Source organism: Vicugna pacos, chromosome 21 (assembly GCF_048564905.1).
Source record: "Vicugna pacos chromosome 21, VicPac4, whole genome shotgun sequence".
Lineage (NCBI taxonomy): Eukaryota > Metazoa > Chordata > Mammalia > Artiodactyla > Camelidae > Vicugna > Vicugna pacos.
In genome coordinates this window covers 7,748,962-7,768,026 of record NC_133007.1, presented here as the reverse complement: position 1 = coordinate 7,768,026, position 19,065 = coordinate 7,748,962, and the positions used below count along the sequence as shown (strand labels likewise).

General features: G+C 42.1%; 1 protein-coding gene across 5 annotated transcripts in view; it reads left to right on the top strand.

Annotated features, from left to right (window-relative positions):
* TDRD5 (tudor domain containing 5) overlaps positions 1-19,065 on the top strand; it is an 84,115-nt gene that overhangs the window by 58,750 nt on the left and 6,300 nt on the right. For 2 of the 5 annotated variants that reach the window (XM_072946030.1, XM_072946024.1), the window contains one exon: positions 2,496-6,747. In XM_072946030.1, coding sequence (XP_072802131.1) covers positions 2,496-2,519 — 24 coding nt within the window. In that variant the 3' untranslated portion in view covers positions 2,520-6,747. Of the gene's footprint in view, positions 1-2,495; positions 6,748-8,990; positions 9,055-10,120; positions 10,486-19,065 lie in introns of those variants that run through there. The other 3 variants (XM_072946025.1, XM_072946026.1, XM_072946027.1) reach the window with 3 other exon arrangements.

The following is a 19,065-nucleotide window of genomic DNA, read 5'->3' as shown; positions in this document are numbered from 1 at the left end:
ACAGCTGTTTTAATACTCTTGTGACTCGAGCATATGTATCATCTCTGCATTCTGTCATCTGTCATTCATGAACTGGCTTCTACTGATTGGTTTTTCTCCTGATTACGAGTCATGTATTTTGCTTCTTTGCATGTCTGGTAGTTGTTTTTGGACGGCAGACACTGAATTAGATCTTGTTGCCGGGGCCTCTTTTTCCCCTCGCTTCCTTCCCTCGTCTCCCTTCCTCCCTGCTGTCTGCCTATTTAGGTATTTATTGAGGCGAGTGGGGAATGTAATTACATTACTTGGAATTGGTTTGATTGTTTCTGTATTTGTCTTGGGTTTTGTTAGGCTGATTTAGAAGAGCCTTTGGTCTGCTGGCCCTGCTAGGCAGCACCTTTCTGAGGATATTGGTGGGACTTGGTGTCCTATGTGTTGGGATGTCTTTGTACCCTTGCTGGTGGGAACACAAACCGTTTCGCCCCAGTGTGAACACAGTGATTGTTCTGCCTACTTCTTTCAGGTAGGTTTTCCTTCTGGCCTTGGTGGTTTCCTCATCCACGTGAGCCAGATCGCTACTCAGCCTCCGACCGGAGGGGCTTCTGTGCAGGTCTCCAGCTCCTCTCTCTGCTGCTGCCTCACTTGTGCTTTTCCCCTATGAATTCCAGACACGTTGGCCTCCAAGAGTCCCAGACTCTGCCTTCTCAGCCCAGTGAGCCCTCCAGGCCCAGTGTGGGATTCTCCCTCTGTGTCCTGCAGCCTGGGCTTGATCTTGACAGTGAGCTCAGGCACCTGAACGGCTCACTTGGTTTGTTTCCCATCTCTCAGGAGTCGGTGTCCTGAGAGCTTGTTGTTCAGTGTCTGAAAGCTGCTGTTTCATGTATTTTGTCCGGCCTTCCAGTTGTTTAAAGCCAGGGAGATTGTTTTTCAATCCCTGTTGACTTAACGTCATGTCTGGAAGCAGAAGTGTTGCTGCTCTTTTAAATTCTTTCATCACGTGTCCCTGCTTTCATATATTTATACCTTTTAAAATCTGAGCTCACCAAAGACTTCCTGTAAAACCCCATTATTTCATTAGAACTCACCATCTCTCTTCCGTTCTAGTGGGCATTAACTGTAGTCTCGTGGTCAGAGTTTTACTTTTTAGAATACCCTGTAAAGCCACCTTAAACAAATGCATCACGAATGCATGGCACGTATACCACACGCTACAAGGCTAGATGCTAAAGCCGTAAAGATTAGTAAAACACTGGATTATGCCTGCCCTTTGTCTGAATCATTTGAAATCTGTCTTTTTTGGTCTAGAGCAGTGCTTTTCAAAATGTAGTCAGCACACTGGTGCCAGTCTATGAGGTGTTGTTGGTGATGGTAAAAGCACAGTAGCACATCGTTTAGCTCACCTAGATTTTTTTTTCCTAAAGCAGGACTTTCTCTCCCCTCCCCCCAAATTAATCTTCATTTATTTTTTATTGAAGTACAGTCAGTTACAGTGTGTCTTTCTCTGGTGTACAGCACTATATCCCAGTCATGCATATACATACATATATTCATTTTCATTTTTTTTCATTAAAGGTTATTTCAAAATATTGAACATAGTTCCCTGTGCTATACAAAAGAAACTTGTTTGGGTTTTTTTAATTCATTTTTATATATAGTGACTAACATTTGTAAATCTCAGACTTCCAAATTTATCCCCTCCCACCCCCTTTCCCATGGTAACCGTTAGACTGTTTACTAAGTCTGCGAGTCTGTTTCTGTTTTGTAGATGAGTTCATAGTGATGGAGCAGGACTTTCTTGAAGGAAGCTGTGTGTTGGTTTAGGTGCCGGCAAAAGCGCCTTCTCTCACTGTAGGCAGGTAACAAACAATTCATAGACCAGCTCCTCGAGCAGCCCTGGTCTAGCGCACACGTGGGAAACAGCTGGCATCCCCCTTCCTTGGCTGTTAGGAGCTCTCGGTATTGCTGCTCGCAGGAGTTTATTTAATAGATTCTTTCTTCTTAGTTAAAACTAATTCCTGAGGAATTCATATAATGGCTGATAACTAGGTTTTGAAATTTCTTAGCAAACACAGTCTTGGTCAGTTCTGTTTTTGCACTGGCAGGCTTGGAGTTGGAACCACTTTGGCAATACAGAGCGCCTGTAGGACACCATTTTGCTTGCTGCTGGAAGGAGATAGGGGAGCTTAAGGATTCTTCCCTGGAACTGGAATTACATTGGTTTATTTTTATGATGTCCTAGAAAGAGATCTTCCCTACCTTGTGCATAAGTACACGGTTTCCCTCTCTTCTTTGCCCTCGTCCTGACCAGAATTTATCTCAGTACGCGATTCCCCCATTCTCATTTCCTTTCCACTTGTTGACTAGTTTCTGGGTCTCATACTCTCTGATTTGCCTTTGGTAATTGTCACCACCTAACAGAAGACGACTGTAACTCATGTTAGTAAAGGCCTAGAATGGGAGAGAGAAGGCAGTGATGTGAGACCCTCTTGAAAAGACTTCTTTTCTTTATTTTTCAGTGGAAAGCTCTCCAGAGCGCCTAAAGAATGAAGATTTTTCTAGTAGCCATGCTATTACAGTGTTCAAAGGTAAGAGTCAAGGAGCCATGGACCAGCTGTCTTTGATTTTGTCTCCCGGACACCAGATTTCTCAGAAGCTCTACATTCCTCGAAGTACAGCCACCGCTGCCTTAGGAGCTGCCGCGCGGTTAGCCACATCCCAGAGCCTCCTACACTGGTACCCCAGTGTGAAAAGGTCGGAAGCATGAGGGACAGAGGGAAGCATAAACCAGATGCTTGGGGCGTGGTGACTTCCCAGGCCTAAATAAGAAGGAGGTATTGAGACAAAACAGTATTTTGATAGCTGACGCCTTGGTCTTTCTGTGGGACTCTGCTAGCTTTAGCGTGCTCACAGCCCATTTTGGGGTGTAAGTATTGCTGTTTAATGTTAATTTCCATTTTTATTGATGACGTTTCTTGTTCTATATCTTTTTGTTCACCTTTGTTTAATATAGTAGTTTAAAGGGGTTTTTAGTTTTTGTGTTGCTATAAACGTTTTTCCTGTGGATATTGTGACTGATAAATGTAAACTGGAAAACTAATGTTTTGTGATCCATATTTAGTAAGACAAAAATTCTCACGTCCCCATCTCCAGAAAAAGGATGTCTGAATTTTAAGGCTGCTTTTTCATATTTGAAAATTTCTAAACCTTAGAATCCAGGGCTCCAGTCTGTATCATCAGTTATTTCTTTGAAATACTCAGATCAGTAAGAAAATCCACACCCTGAAGCTTTGTCATATGAACACTTTTCCATTAAGCTGTACTTCAGTGTAGGGAGTTTGTTGAAGACTAACAGCGGAATTACAGGGGCCAGTTGCTGAGACTTAGCCAAGCCCTCTCTGTAGCCAGCAGAGTCCCCAGGCGCCTGATGAGGCAGTAGTTAGGCAGTGTCATTGGTTAAGCATGTATGTAACACGATGTTCTCTGAAATCCAGTTTACTGTATGACATTCTGTTTCAGCTCAGAGTATAAACCATCAAAAGGAAAGAAAAGACTGAAGGGAAATTAAGGCATGTGGGTGATACAGATTTCTCTGTGGTAAAATGCTAGAATTATCCCCAAATTAAAAAAAAAAATCCAATACTGAAGCATTTTTTAGTGGCAGAATCAGAGAAAGAGGCATGAGTTGCTGGCACGCTGCACGTGACTGGGTTCTCTCCCTTGTAGCCCCTGTTCTGAGACCTCCTGTTTTGACATTACATGGCAGAGCTGGTTCCGAGTTCCTTTCTCTCTTTCTACGATAAGGAACGTCTCCTCTTTCCTTCTCAATTACTTAATCAGCAAAATGCCCACTGAGGAAGGGAGTGGGATGAAAGTAAGCATCAGTGTGCATTTAAATATAGACAGTTACTGGTTGAAAGTACGATCTTAGAATGGGGTAATCGTGAAACAAAGTTAAACCCAAAGCCTCTAACTACTGGGTGTTTTGGTTTAAAAACCTCAGAGAAAACATGGTTAATGCAATAAAATTTAAAAATCCAGATTCACCTTTAATTCCAGTATATCTGTAAGAATGATGATATACTAATTGACCCAAAAAATGTAAACTGGAAACATCACTGATAGTCGACCCAGAAGGAATTAGTTTCCCATGTGAGTTGTGATTTCATATCAGACGTCTTTATTGGAGAAGACAGTTGAAGAGTTGTGTGGAAGGTCAATGGATAGTTAAATGTCACATGACAGTTAAATGTCATGTATGATACTCAGTTGTGGTATGAACTGGAAAAGCTGTTTTTCATATAAGTTTAGGTGATTATCCACAGATTGTTTCTAAAGAAGAAAATTCATTTTGGCTGATGCTGCTTCGAATTATTTCTTTAAAGAAGAAGCCAAGTCTGAGGAGTATGCTTCACTTCTCTAGATGGACGGTCACTGAGTTTGGGGCAGGGTGAGTCTGGCAGAAGCAGTGTTTAAATACACAGTAGGTCAAACTATAACCCTCCCCGTAATAGCAGAAAACTACAGGAGGAGCCTTGCCAATACTGCGCAACCTGACAGTGACTCATTTTACACTCATCCCGTTGGATGGGGATTATGGAATCACTTGGCTAAGGCTCTTTCAGAGTCCTGTCCATTTGCAAATGGCCAGATAGAGAATCATTTAGAGAAACCATCTCAAATGAATGAGTATCGACCCACTTTGAGAGAAGCGTGTTTAGTAATGAGTAGTTAACATCCTGTTTGAATCAGTAGAGTGAAGAAGGACACTTTGAGAGGCGTGTACATTTTGACTGCTTGACTTTGACTAGGGCAGCCAATCTGCCATCTGTTTCCCTACCTTCTCCCAAAAGGTGGGTTTCGTTTGGTAGTTAACTGAAGTAGCTCAAAGCATCAAGCAAATTTAATAGATGATTTGAAAATGAGTAAATAAGTTTTTGTGTATAGGCAGGAATGCAATAAGAAATGTTCAGAATACAGGGAGATGCTCTGTGGTTTAGGGTTAATTGTATTTATTGTCAAAGGATGGGTTGATATTTGCTATGCTTAGAACAGCACCCCCTCACCCCATTTTTGGTGTGAAGGATCTGTTAGAAGTAGTGGAGTTTCCTCAAGAAATGTTGACTGGAAAGTGGGAGCTTGAGGTGTGTGTGAGGGGATGGGGGTGAGAGCACATGGTTGTAAACTCCTTAGGGATGGAAGAGGGAGTGGCTTTACCATTAGCCTCTCTGGTTTTAACTCCAGTGGCTTGTAGCCAACACCCCTCTCCCATCTAAAACTACAGCGCGGGATATCAAAAGAGTGGGCCATGCCTTTTCCCTCCAGCCCTCGCACATTTGAGATGCCAGTTGCCCATTTCAAGGCATGGGGACAGCTGGAGACTTCTGTCTGCAGTCAGGCTGTGTCTAACCTAAAGACTTAGATTGTAGAATTTCGATGTAGAAAGGACCTTAGATGAGGAAGTTTGGAGCCCGGACAGACTGCTTTGCCTGTGGTCACACAGCTTAAATTCCTCCATCTGTGGACTCCTAGCTCGGTGCCCTTTCCACAGGAAGATATTGCAGCTCCACCTTGTGTTGTTGAAATGACTTGAAGCCAGAAGACACAGTTTGGTAGATAAGTCCAAAAGCATGATGGTTCTGTTGTCTGGGCAACCCCTAGTGCTGGTGGGGAGAGGAGTTAATTTACACAGATCTCGTATTCTTGAATGTGGAATGCTTCAATAGCAGTGGGCTGGTTGTACAGCTGAAGAATCTAAAAGGGGAGCCTTGTGAGGGACAAGAAACTGAAATCTTAGAGCAGTCTTTCTGAAGCTTCCTGTTAACATTTGTACTAGACAGCAGGGCCTTTCTAACAAACCTTTGATACCTTTTCAGAATTAAATTCATCTTATTTGCATATATAGTACTGCATTATTCATAATTTTGCAGGAGCCATCTCTAAGATGTTTAAAAGATTTCATTTCCTATACCTCCTTCAGAGCTTGGCGTTTTCCCAAGATGCCAGCCAAGGTGTGTATCAACTAAATTTATCCACATGCTTTGGTCACAGCCCTTCCTAACAGTTAGGTGTCATTTGTCTCATTTAGTCAATCACCAGTCAGCCTAGTAAGTTTTTGGTGTCATTAGTCTGTTGGAACCAGAATGCTTCAAACTCTGCTATTCTTGACCACGCAGACAGAAATTGTTTCAACTTCTCAGTTGAGGACTTCCCTAATACTAGAATCACCATTCCATTGCCACTTTTCACATGAAATTGAGTGTTTGAATGGAGAATTTATTCACAGCTAAATTGTCTTGGTTATAAGATTTTGGGAAATGTTTTTATCTTTCTGTTTGGTATAAACTGTTTTTTTTTCTGTTAAAAAATTTTAAGGTATTTTAATTTATGGAGAAATGGTTATAGGAAACAATTTTTACTTGATTATTACTTCTTGGTGCAATTTAGATAAATACTTTGATGAGGACACCAAACTGTGACTCTGCCCTGTAAAGTTTTGTTGTGGACCTGATGGGAAGTTACTGGAATCAAAGAATTATGATTAGCCTAATCTTTGGAGTTTGTAACAGCATTTTGTTTGATTTAAGTATTTATGAAGTTGGAATTTGTATTGTCAAAAATGTCTTATGTGGCTTTTTTGTAGTTTTTGTTGTGATGATTCTGCTGGAATCAAAATTTCACTTAAATATGTGATCCAAAAACTTAATTGAGTAAAATACAAAATTTCCTTGTGTAGTTGTGAAAACAAAGATTTGATCTTCTTGACTGAAATATTTGTCTTCGTTTTTGGCACGACTTCTTTATTCTTAAAGTATTTTGGCCTTTGTAAACCCTTTGCTATATTGTAGATGGGTGCTTTTATTCCAAGAAGTGGAAGGAAATTCACTCACACTGGAGCCTCTTATTAAGTACCTGGTGGTCACATTTCAGACTTGTTTTCTTTCTGTTGTTCATAGCAACGTATCCAAACCCTTCTAAACCATCTTCCGGTTTCTTAAGTTCTCTTCTGAGACCGTTGCACACACTGAACACCAGACCTGGTCCCATCTTGCTGTGACTGGAATCCAGTCTTCCAGTCGCTTCCTTGATTTCTTGGTTCTACATTAAGAGCTTTTGCTGCAGTAGTTCCTCTACCTAGAGCAGATTATTTCCAGGTGCTTCTTTAACTCCATTTAGGTGATGTTTGGTACAGACTCTTCCTTAATCTGTCATTTCACAGCACCAGAGTAGAAACCAAAGACTGAGCTCAGTTCATTTCTCCCTGGAACAAATGACTGCTTGACAAAAGCATCCCATTACCGCAGTGTTGTTACTCGTATGTTCTGATGAAAAAAAATCTCTTCTAATACATACAGATCACAGTACTTGTCAATGAAATAAGACTGGATATGTACCATTTAAAATACTATTAGGCAAAATACATCTCCACAGAGTACTGCATACTTCCTCCTCATGATACCTTCCTCCTAGCGGACACCTGTCTTTCCCTTCTGCTTAGAAGGGTGAAACTTAAGCAAACGTACATGATATGGGCCAGAGCCAAAAGCTTATCCTCTCTTTTCTGAATTTTAAAAGTAACAACATTCCTGTGCCGATCTGGAGTAGGACAGTTAAACAGATTGAGAGGAGAGGGGTGGAACATTTGGCTATAATTGATAACATCCTTCTTACAGCTCCCATTTTAGAACATCTGTTTATAATCAAGTAGACTGTTTTTTTGCAACAACCTTTTCTGCAGCTGATGCAGGTTTAGCTTTGCTAACAATTTTGATTCAGAAACAACTCCACCAAAACTTTTTGGCTTTTATTCAGTTTCTACATGGAATTGGTCCAACAGTTGACTTTACCCAGATTCATAAGGCTCAGCAAATTTTTCTCAAAACTTGAGTTAAGAGGAAAAGGGCACGTTTACAATAAAAGCCAGATCAGTTCTGGCAAGCATCATGCAAACCTGCATTCTCTACTGGCTTTGCTTAGAATCTCTTCAGATTTACAAAGTCATGCGACATATTGTGGAAATCAGTTTGTGATTATCAGTTCTAGGGTTCTATGGAATTTGTATCAAGTCTCGGCTAAGTTGAAAGAAATGAACACTCACTGATGTGCTCTGTCCTTGTGCCAGGCCGTGAGCATGGGGCGCTCCTGAGACGGCCTTCTGAAAGGCCGTTTGTGTGAACAACTTGGCAGAACCATCTGTTTGACGTGAATGTAATGTTTAAGAATTTCCAAGTTCTATATGCTGTGGATCAGTGATCCCTAACCTTTTCTGGGGTCATTAACTTTATTTTAAATGAACATCAAACACTGAGGACTGTCTCCCCAGAAAGTGCACATTTGTTCAAAATTGTTCCCTATTTCCTAGGAATCCATGACTCCTGAAACTCGCCCTACACATTCTTGAACAGGAAAAGGTCAGAAAAATCGCCGTCCTCCCCCCCACCCCACTTCTGGTCCCACCGCCACCCACCATGTCTCTGCCACCATCCACTTGTTGCCTCAGATATAAACCTAGAAGTAGAATCATTCCTGACTGCTCCCTGCCGTTCATCCCACATCCTACCCACCATAAAGGCCTATCAAGTTCTACCTCCTAAATATCCCACTAGCCCTTCTGTTTCTCTGTAGAGTTGCTGCCACCTCCTTAGGTCAAGTCTTCATGTCTTTTCTGGCATGTAGTAGATGTTCAGTAAATTTTATTGGGTGAATGAATGAGTAAACAGGACAGAGAACAGGCTATAATTAAGTCAATTGAAATCTTGATCTCTTTTCTGCAAGACTGTATTCTGAGTGTTAAACCAAAGGCTCTACTGGGAAGAGTTTAAGCAAACAGGAGCCAACAGCACATTTAAACTTTGCATTTCAAAGTGAATAAAGAGCACATCCTCCAGATAAGAGAACTGATATTTTCTCTAGGTTATTCTTCTGCATGAGCCATTTTTGGTTATTTTCCTGGTTTGGTTTGTGAAAAAAAAAAAAGTGCCAAAATAAAGTTTTTTTGTTTTTTTTTTTAAAAGGCAGTTTGGTATTTGCAGCTTCTCAGCAACTGGCCTCAGCCTCCTTTCAGAAAAGTTTGACTAGGTTGGTGCCTTTTAGTTTATGGTTCTTTGTTCTTGGAGGTGCACCCTGACCTCCTAGCTTATTTTCTAGAAAATCCTTTCAGCACCACAGACCCCAGTTCAAGGATCAAACAAAAACTCATTTAAGAGTGGTTCTTAGGGTTAATATATTAGTTTGGACATAAACTGCTTTTGTGGACTTTCTGGTGGCCTCTCAGTTAGGGCTAAATTGAATTGTGAAATGAGAGAGAAGGGGGGTGGGGGGACGGAGAGGCTTGTGGCAGCGCTGTGTATGGTGCCAAATAGTGAACTCCAGGGACAAAAGCAAAGTGAAAGACACCAGCAGATCTTCTCTCCTTACCAAGAACCTACTTGTTATTTTTTGGTGACTTTTCTGCCATTAACACTTTTTGAGACTATATTATAGACTTTAAAAAAAAGTTTCTTTGGGTTTTTGTTTTTGTTTTGGAAGGGGCTGTAATTAGGTTTATTCATTTTTTAGAGGAGGTACTGGGGATTGAGCCCAGGACCTCGTGCATGCTAAGCACGTGCTCTGCCAGTTGAGCTGTATACCCTCCCCACAGAGACTAACTACATTGACTTTGAAGATTAGTATTGTGAGGTTTTGAATCTAGTGTATTTTTTTTAAGTCACTAATGCAACCAAAGAAATGAGCAGGGAAACTGCTATGGGCTTTACATTTGTCAGATGGCAAAGGTTAAATTAAGGATTCACCTTGAAAAATGAAGCTCTGATGACTGACAATTACCAGCATGACTGAGCCTGCAGGAAGGGCAGCAGCTTGCCAGCCTGGCCCTGCACCTCAGTCACTTGGAGGAGCTTTCGATAGCTTCTGCAGCTGGGATGCCCTCATTCTCCAAAGGTTCGTGTCTTACTGGTCCCAGGTGTACCATGTCCTGACCTTTCTCGCCATGAGCTTTAAAGTCTGGAGTGATGGTTCTCTTTTATTTTATGTTTAATTTTTAAAAATTTTTATTGAAGTATATTTGATTTATGGTGTTAGTTTCAGGTGTACAGCAAAGTGAGTCAGTTATACATGTACATACATATGTATTTTTTCATTTCAGATTCTTTTTCATTGTGTGTGACTACAAGAAATTGAATATAGTTCCCTGTGTTATACAGTAGGTCCTTGTTGTTCATCTATTTTATATGTAGTAATGTGTGTCTGCTACTCCCCAACCCCTAATTTATCCCTCCTGGCCCTTTCCCCTTTGGTAACTGTCTGCAGCCTTAAGTGAGTAGGCTGTGGGACCCAGGCCGAAGTTCATAATAACTTGCACATGTTAAAAAGTAAATGTACGCATGCGCTAGTAGCATGAGTCAGCATTGTGAACACTACGCACACGCCATCAGCATTATCAAAGGACAAGGCGTACACCTGAGGCACCCGCCACCTGCTTGTACTGCAATAAAGTGCTGTTTTGCTCCATGTCGTCTCCTAGCGCATTATGTCGCCTTCTTCCAGTTGGGCAGCTCACCTCCTCCAATCTCTTCAGCCTCCCTCGGCTGACAGTAACCATAAGTTTGTTTTCTGTGTCCGTGTTTTTGGTTTGTAAAAAGAATTTGTATCATCTTTTTTTTTTTTTTAGATTCCACATGTAAGTGGTATCCTATGATACTTGTCTTTCTCTGACTTATTTCACTCAACATGATAATCTCCTGGAGCACTGGTTCTTTAGGGAGGGGTTAGAGGAGCCTGCTGCCTACGAAAGGGAGAACTTTTTCTAACTACTCCTGCTGCCCCCTCCTGCCTGCCCATTTCCTGGTCCTTTGCCTCATTTTGACAGAGTCCACCGTCCACCCCCCTGACCCCCACTTTCCCTCCTACTCACAGAGACGTGAGTCACTGTGGCAGACCTGAGTGTTTTCTCTCTCGGAAACACTGGCATGGGAATAAGAAGTTGAGGACTACTGTGTCAGGAAGTCATTTTTATTTTAAATAAATAGGGTAGTGATTGACTACTGCAACTGAATTTTAATTTTTATTTAATTGTAAGTAAGAACACGTGACAGGAGAGCTACCCTCTAAACAGATTTTCAAGTACGCAACACAACTGTGTTAACTGCAAGCACAGTTGTGTGCAGCAGATCCCTAGAACTTACTCGTCTGCATTACTGAGGTTTTAACCCCATTGATTAGCAACTCCCTGGTTTCCCCAAACTGATCTTAATTTGATCATCTAATACCTAAACCCCAGGTGCATTGATCTCCCACGGTGGCATTTTCCCATTAACTGTTAAAGGTTTAATGCGGGCAGTATCATACGCTTGAATAGTGGTGGCTTTTCTCCCCTCTCTCAACAAGGACCAAGTGTCAACGGCAACCTGGCAAGTGCTGAAAGGACATGCCCAACCCTGGAGCCCACAGTCACTCTTTCACTGTTTACCGAGTATTTTATCTTGACAAGATAAACATGAATTGGAAACTTGATGTGAAGCCTTAACAAAATTGAATTTCCTGCTGTCTTTGGAAGGAGTCTGGAGGAGGGTTGGGGTGATCTGGTGTCACAAAGGGCACCGGCTGAGGATTTACTGGTGCTACTTCCCAGGCTTTCCTTCAAGACTGGACAGAGTTGAGCTTTTAAGGAGCAGCTGCTGAAACGGCAGCAAGAGGGAAAGTCGTGGTGAAAGCTTGGGGGAGTTTTTAACTTCGGGATTAAAAGCCCAGGATTTCTGTAACTGAATTACTTCTCAGAGTAGATTTGTTGAAGGGACTGTTTCACCAAAGCTAGGTTTTTGTTTAAAGATTGTTTTGTTCTAAAAGTCAAATGAAAAGTACATAGTTCTTCTGAGATTAGGTTTTGCTCTCTCCTCACTGCTAGGTGGCGCTCTAGGACAGGCGTCTGTCGCCAAGCCTGGTGCTAAAAATCCTTTCCTTGGAATAAATACTTCGTCTCACAGCACGGTAGTGTTATAGTGGTGGATTTGGATGGATCTTGGAGCTCACTTCATCCAACCTCTCTTTCTACTTGAAAAAACAAGTAAAGTGACATAAGTGACTTCTTTGGGAAGCAAGGGTCTTCATAGGGTGCTTTTAGCACAGTTTTTAAGTTTCTCCTAATTTGATGCTACAGGAACCTGCCACAGAGCTCTCTCTTTACAGAACTTAGACTTTAACACCGTATGTCCATTTTTATTTCATGAAGGTGGTGGAGAAACACCAGCAGAATCATATTTAGAAGCTACAACTACTAATTCTGTCTTGCTCCACTGAAAAAGTTCTAAGGAAAAAGTCACCTTTCCCTTTATTTTGGTCTTTCTAGGCAGATATGCTTTTACTTCTTTTATAAATTTCTGTTATTAAAAAATGCAAAATTTTTACAATTTAAGCACATTTTGAGTCTTTCAAAGGATTTTCTTATCCCAGGGCACTAAATTTTGTGTGTTTGTGTTTTCCTGGGGAAGGTCCTTGGCTTCCTTGGATTCTCAAGAATGATTACGAATGCCTGCAGGAATTCTGCAGCCTGTGTTATGTGCTCTCCAGGTTCTCCAGGGAGATGGAAAACAACGGTTAACCCTTGTGACTTCACTCTCAGGATAAGCAACTTCGATGGTGCAGAGAATGGGTTTAGCTCACAACAGGATCTTGAGTCAGTTATAATAACCATCACTTCATGGGGCTTTACACATCGCAAAGCAGCAGACACAGCTGCCATCAAAAGTTAATGAGTTTGGATCACATTAACACAAGGATAGAAAGTTACTTCCCAAGTTCAGCACCCTGTTCACTTCTGGGCAGCACTACATTTACAGAAGAAGTCGGCTGGCATTCACAGGAGAATTGCCTGAATAATCAGAGCTTGATTGAGTTTATATAATGTGCCACAGGTTGCTTGTTACAGATGATCTGCTTTAGACAGATTATCTCATTTAATCCCTTCAACAACACTATGGTGTAGGTACTTTTATTACTCCCATTTTACAGATAAGAAAATTGAGGCACAGAAAGTTTAAGTATCTTGCCCACACTGACAGAAATTAATATTGTGTCATAATAATGTTAATATTAATTTACTAAGTACTTATATGCCATACCCTCTACATATTTTATTTAATTTTCATAGTACCCCTATTACGATTCCTGTTTTACAGGAGGAGAAACTTGAGGCTCAGAAAATTAAGTATTTTACCCACAGTCACATCTAGTAAGTGGCAGGAACTAAATACGTCTGGTTCCTCCAAAGAGTTGCCTATATTGTCTCCCATTACGCTTCTCCTATTCCCTCTTAAACCCACTCCAGTTCCATCCTGCTTAGGTCTCCAGTGACCCTCCATGTTGCTGAATCTAAGGTTCAGCCCTCAGTCCTCATCTTGCTTGACCCATCAGTAGCACGGGACCCCCTTTCTCTCCTTCCAGGATGCCACATTCTCCAGGGTTCCCCGCCTACTAGTTGGTGAACGGGGGGCATCTCCTTTCCCGGCTCCTTCTCTTTCCCCCGACCTCTTAAAGCTGGAGGGCACCAGCTGTCACCTTTCTGGTGAGGTCCTCCGGTCCCACGCCTCTCATTGTCTGCTACATGCTCCCACATATGTATCTCCAGCCCAGCCCTCTCTCCTGAACGCTATACTCAAATGCCTACTTGACCTCTCCACTCAGAAATCCAGACATTTGAAACTTAACAGGTACAATGGAACTCATGATCTTTGTTCCACCTGCACCCAAAACCACCCTTGTACAGCATCTTCTGTTACTTACTTGATTGCAACTGCCTCCGTCTAACCACGCAGGCCACAATCCTGGGCATCATCACCGACCCTTTCTCTCACATCCCAATCAGCCAGGGGGTCCTCCTGGCTCTACCTTCAAGATGCATCTGGCATCCGACCCCTACCCCACCCCTGCTCCTACCACCAGGTCTGAATCATGGTGTTCGGCCTGAGTTACTTCAACAGCCTCGTTTGGCTTCCCTGCTTCCTCCGTTGCTCTTTGACTCTGTTCTCCGCAAAGCAGGCAGAGAAGACCTTTCAGCCCGTAAGTTGGAAGGGATCTCTCCTCTGCCTGAGACCCTCCCAGGACTCCCAGTTTTGCTCAGAGCCCTTACAATGGCCCTCGCTGGCATTGCCAGGTACAATGCAGGCTGCCCAGTTATATTTGGATTTCAGATAAACAGCAAGTAGTTTCTTAGTGTATGTCTCATGCAACGCTTGGGACATAGTTAGACCTAAAAATATTCGTTGTTTATCTGAAATTCAAATTTAACTGGAATCCATATTTTCATTTGCTGACTCTCCCAACCTTACCCACAACCTTACCTACCTGATGTGTGCCCCCCAGTACCCTTCTGCCCTCACCCCGCTACCTCCCCCTTGCTTCCTCCATTCCTCCCGCACTGACCTTGCTCTCCATGAATGAAACAGGCAGCTCCCACCACTGGCTTTGCCTTGACCGTTTTCCCTCCAGTATCTGCATCTTCTCAAAGAGGTCATTTTGAAAATACTGCTTGACCCCTCACTCCTGATCCCTTGTACCCTGCTTTGCTTCCCCCCCCCCAGCTTCTAATATATGATATAACTTTTTGTTGTGTATTGTCTGTCTCCAACAACCAGAATATGAACTTCACAAGCAGGTATTTTTGTCCATTTTGTTCATTATTAGATCCCGTGGGACTAAAGCAATAGCACACGGGTACATGATCAGTATTTGTTGAATGATTTCAAAAGCCTATGCTCCTTTCCATTGCATGATGTCCCCTCTGTTTCAGCTTGTCTTATGACAAATATTTGAAGAACCTGAGAGTGTATAGCATGGCGAGGAGACCATCGGCCAGGGTGGAGGGTGCACTGATATCCCAGCTATGACGGTCCTCCTGTCCTGGGATGGGACATTCTGGGTCAAAGCACAGGACTGCCTCTCTGCCCGGGCAATTACCAGCCTCCTCCCCACCCTCAGTATTGTTTTTCTCTATTTAACAAAAGAGTTGTTTATTTTCTCTGTGTCAGGCCCCATGCTAAACTCCAAGGATACCAGAGTAAATAAGGTAATTCCTGTGTAGAAGGATCTTTCAGTGCGTTTGCGGTTCCTGCCTGCCTGTCTGGTAAAACCAAAGGGAGTTGGACTTGACTGACCACGTTGCCCCCTTTCCAGAGAAAGCATCACAGTTTCCAAGCACCCTCTCTTAACTTGTCATCTCCCCCCAGGCTTTTTCCTGCTCTGATAATCCCTAGAGAAAAAACAGAGTGACTATTAAGCAGGAGCAGTGAGAAGAACATCTGCCCTGACCTCACTGTGACCCCGACGTGCTCGGCAGAGACAAATTACAGCGAGCGCAGGAAGCCTGTTGGCGTCAGCCTCGAATGACGCCAACAGGAAGGTGGAGCGGGAGAGGGCGGGCGCGTGCGCGCGCCACGGGCACAGAGAAGCGGGCCGGCTGCTGAAAATCATCTCCTCCCAGAGCATCCCAGGGGGAGAAAATCGTTACAACTAGGATAACAAATGTTTCCTCAATAGCTTTGTATACATTTTTAACCCACCTTATCTCTGCACTAATGTGTACCTGAATTATTGATTAAAGAAATCACCGTCTTTTTTTTAATTGAAGTATAGTTACAATGTGTCAATCTCTGAACAGCACCGTGTCCCCGTCATGCATATATTTACATATATTTGTTTTCATATTTTTTTCATTAAAGGTTATCACAAGAAATTGAACATAGTTCCCTGTGCTATACAGCAGAAACTTTAAAAAATCGGTTTTTATATAGTGGCTAACATTTGTAAATCTCAAGCTCCCAAATTTATCCCTTCCTACCACTTTCCCCAGTAACCATAAAATTGTTTACTGTGTATGTCTGTGAGTCTATTTCTGTTTTGTAGGTGGGTTCATAGTTTCCCTTTTCTTTCTTTTTTTCTAGGTTCCACTTATAAGTTATCTCATATGGTATTTTTCTTTCTCTTTCTGGCTTACTTCACTTAGGATGACGAACTCTAGGTCCATCCATGTTGCTGCAAATGGCATTTTTCTTTTTTATGGCTGAGTAGTATTCCATTGTATAAATATACCACAACTTCTTTATCCAGTCATCTGTCAATGAACATTTAGGTTGGGTGGCTATTGTGAATAGTGCTGCTATGAACATTGGGGTGCATGTATTTTTTTGAGTTAGAGTTCCCTCCAGATATATACCCAGCATTGGGATTGCTGGATCATATGGTAAGTCTATTTTTTAGTCTTTTGAGGAATCTCCATACTGTTTTCCAGAATGGCTGAACCAAGAGAAATCACCATCTTAATATGCAATTGCTAACTAGAAAATTCTAGGGCAGTTTGAAGGAGTGTAGTAGTAACATGGCTAAAGCTTCACAACCTAGAAGACAGAACAAGAAGTATCTTAGGGGGAGGATGGTTTTCTCTTCTCCCTTATCCCCTTCATCCCGGGTGGACCTGGAGCACATACTGGTCACTAGATGAGAGGGCTGTGATTTTCTAGTTTAATGAACATTTATTCTGGGCCTATTTGACAGGCTGTGAAACTCCCTGTTTCTGTGGTATTAAATTTACTAAAAGAGCTCATCCTTTACTAAGACAGCTCTCTAGTGCAACTGGCCAGGCAGAGAAAGGGTGAAAAAAAAAAAAAAAAGCAGGCTTAGGATCAACTAAAAGCCAGTCGCAGGAACCTATTCTTTCTTCTTGAAAGAACTGACCAGATGCTAGCGAGAACTCAGGACACCTTAGACAACAGCCCTGGGTTCCAGAGGTACATCGTGGGCCTGGTGGATCCTGTGGGGCAGGACTGGCCCAGCCATACGGATGAGCCACATTGATCTTCAGCATCCTGATTTTCATTTTCAGCTCTTCTCCCTCTGGCCTTTGTTGGCTGTGCCCTGTTTCGCAGGCCCCACCCTGCCCTCCCCCATCACAGCACACTTGGGCTCTGACCCTTGTCCTGTATTTTAAAGTCAGGATTTAGCTACCCAGTTTAAAACTTTCCCCATCACTCTTAGTAACATAACTATTAATGTTTATAGTGAAATCTATTTCCCTGACTAAATGTCCCCTCTTTTTTTTTTTTTAACACATGCAGAAACGGGAGAGACTCTGTGCTGTCAGTGTATTTGCTTAAACAACTTGATGAGTTTCCCATCAGTCCTTTATCTTTGGCTCAACATAATGTTTTTCTGTTTCTTGGTAATAATGTCCTGGCAAGAAGTATTTTAACCCTGTTTTGGCACTGGGCGTTTATCCTTCCTGTCACCTTGATGAGGTGGGAGTCTGGGAATAAATAAGATTTGAACTGCAAAAATAATTTTTTTAAATAATTTTACTGGGAAAAAAATTACACCTTGAGCACCAAGGTAAGAACACTGTTTTCAATCAGTTTAGTGGATCACATCTCGTGAACACAGTACTCAGGGCTGGCCCGGCAGACTGTCCACAACCATCAGGAACATTCAGGCTGAATTTCGTTTTGAAGATTAATAAAATTGCTGCTGCTCCAGAGACTAGGATCTGACAGGGTCCACTTACAACTTTATCCAAAACCCCAATCTGCCTCCCAGGAAACTTAGCCGTCTAGCAGGGGAATATGACAAAACCAAGTCAAATGGAATAGCTAATGACTGTAAGAGCTTAGATGACCCTTCCCGGACTGCTTGCCTTTTGGAGAGGCAATGAAGAAATGAAGAAAACGCCTCAAAGTAATATGAGAGTTAACTAATTAACTAGGAGACCTACCCCAAGAAGAAAACATTCCATTGAGCCTCCTCGTAACTGAGACAACTTCCATGTCTTAACCAGTCCTCCCCTGTTCCAGGCAAGTGCCTGTGAGTAGTTCCCTTGATTCCAATTTCGCACGTATGGCGACATGAAGTGGTGTTATTTTTAATTATGAGAAGATGTTACATTTCCTCATCACTTTGTCCAAAAATGTATAGTTCAGTCACACACAAAATGAAAGATGGCTGGTAAAGGTTTCTTCCAAGGTAAGTCGCCAGCAAACTCAAAGGGCCCACTTTAAACTGAGGAAGAGGCTCTAGGAGAGGACGCTAAAGCCAGGTGTGAATAAACGTCTAGACTGTTGCTCCTGGATGGCTAAATACAGCTCAGTTTCTTCAATCAACAGATACTTGCTAAGGGCCTCCTGTGTGCCAAGCACTGTGCTTGATGCTAAAGACAAAAGATCATTCCTGTCTTTAAGGACTGCACAGTTTGGTGGGAGGGCGGGCAGGGTGGAGGGAACTTGCAGATAAGCAGCCATAATAGGCGTGATAAAGGCTCTGTGGGGCGTGTTTGGGGATGCTCAGCGGCGTAGAAGGCTTGACCCAGCCTAGGGTTGGAGAGCTTGTCTATTGCAGGGAAGATGTCTCTGAAGCTGTCACTTATGCTAAGTTTTGAGGTCATACACCTGTCTCCTGGTTTTAGTGCATAGAAGGTATTTCAAAACCACTTAAAAGATATTTCAAGAGCACAAAGGAAAGGAAGGAAGTATTGGAGATATATTCCAGTTGCTGGGGAGAGGTGCGGGGTGATGTTTAAAAAACAAGTTTAAGGAAAATACCCAAACCTCTAAGGAAGGTAAAAGATGATTTTATGACCTTTTATGTCAAGCTAAGAGCATTTGCTAATGAGCCTACCTAACTATTTGAACAACTGATCAGTGGCCCAAACATTTTACAAATCTGTAACATTTATAAGGTGATTTTCTCTTCTGCCAATTTAAAGAAGATAACTCCAAGGGTTACTTATTGTCCTGTGGGACATTAACCAATTTATTTCACCATTCCTTTCTTTTTTCTTCATTAACTGTAAAAATCCCAAGTTTTCACGTTGCCTTTAGAAACAGTTTTGACATCCTGTTTATTTCATCATTAAAAAGTTAATAAAACTTTGAAATGAGCTCACTTTTTTTTAACATTTTGAGACTTATACTTTGCTAATTAAGTATGAAAATAAATAACTCATTATAAACACATATACTATATGCAAAGTGTTTATTAAATACAAGTTTTAAATTTAGTGATGTTACCCAAATGTCATTAGCTACATTCGCCTCTATTTTCCCATCATAAGAA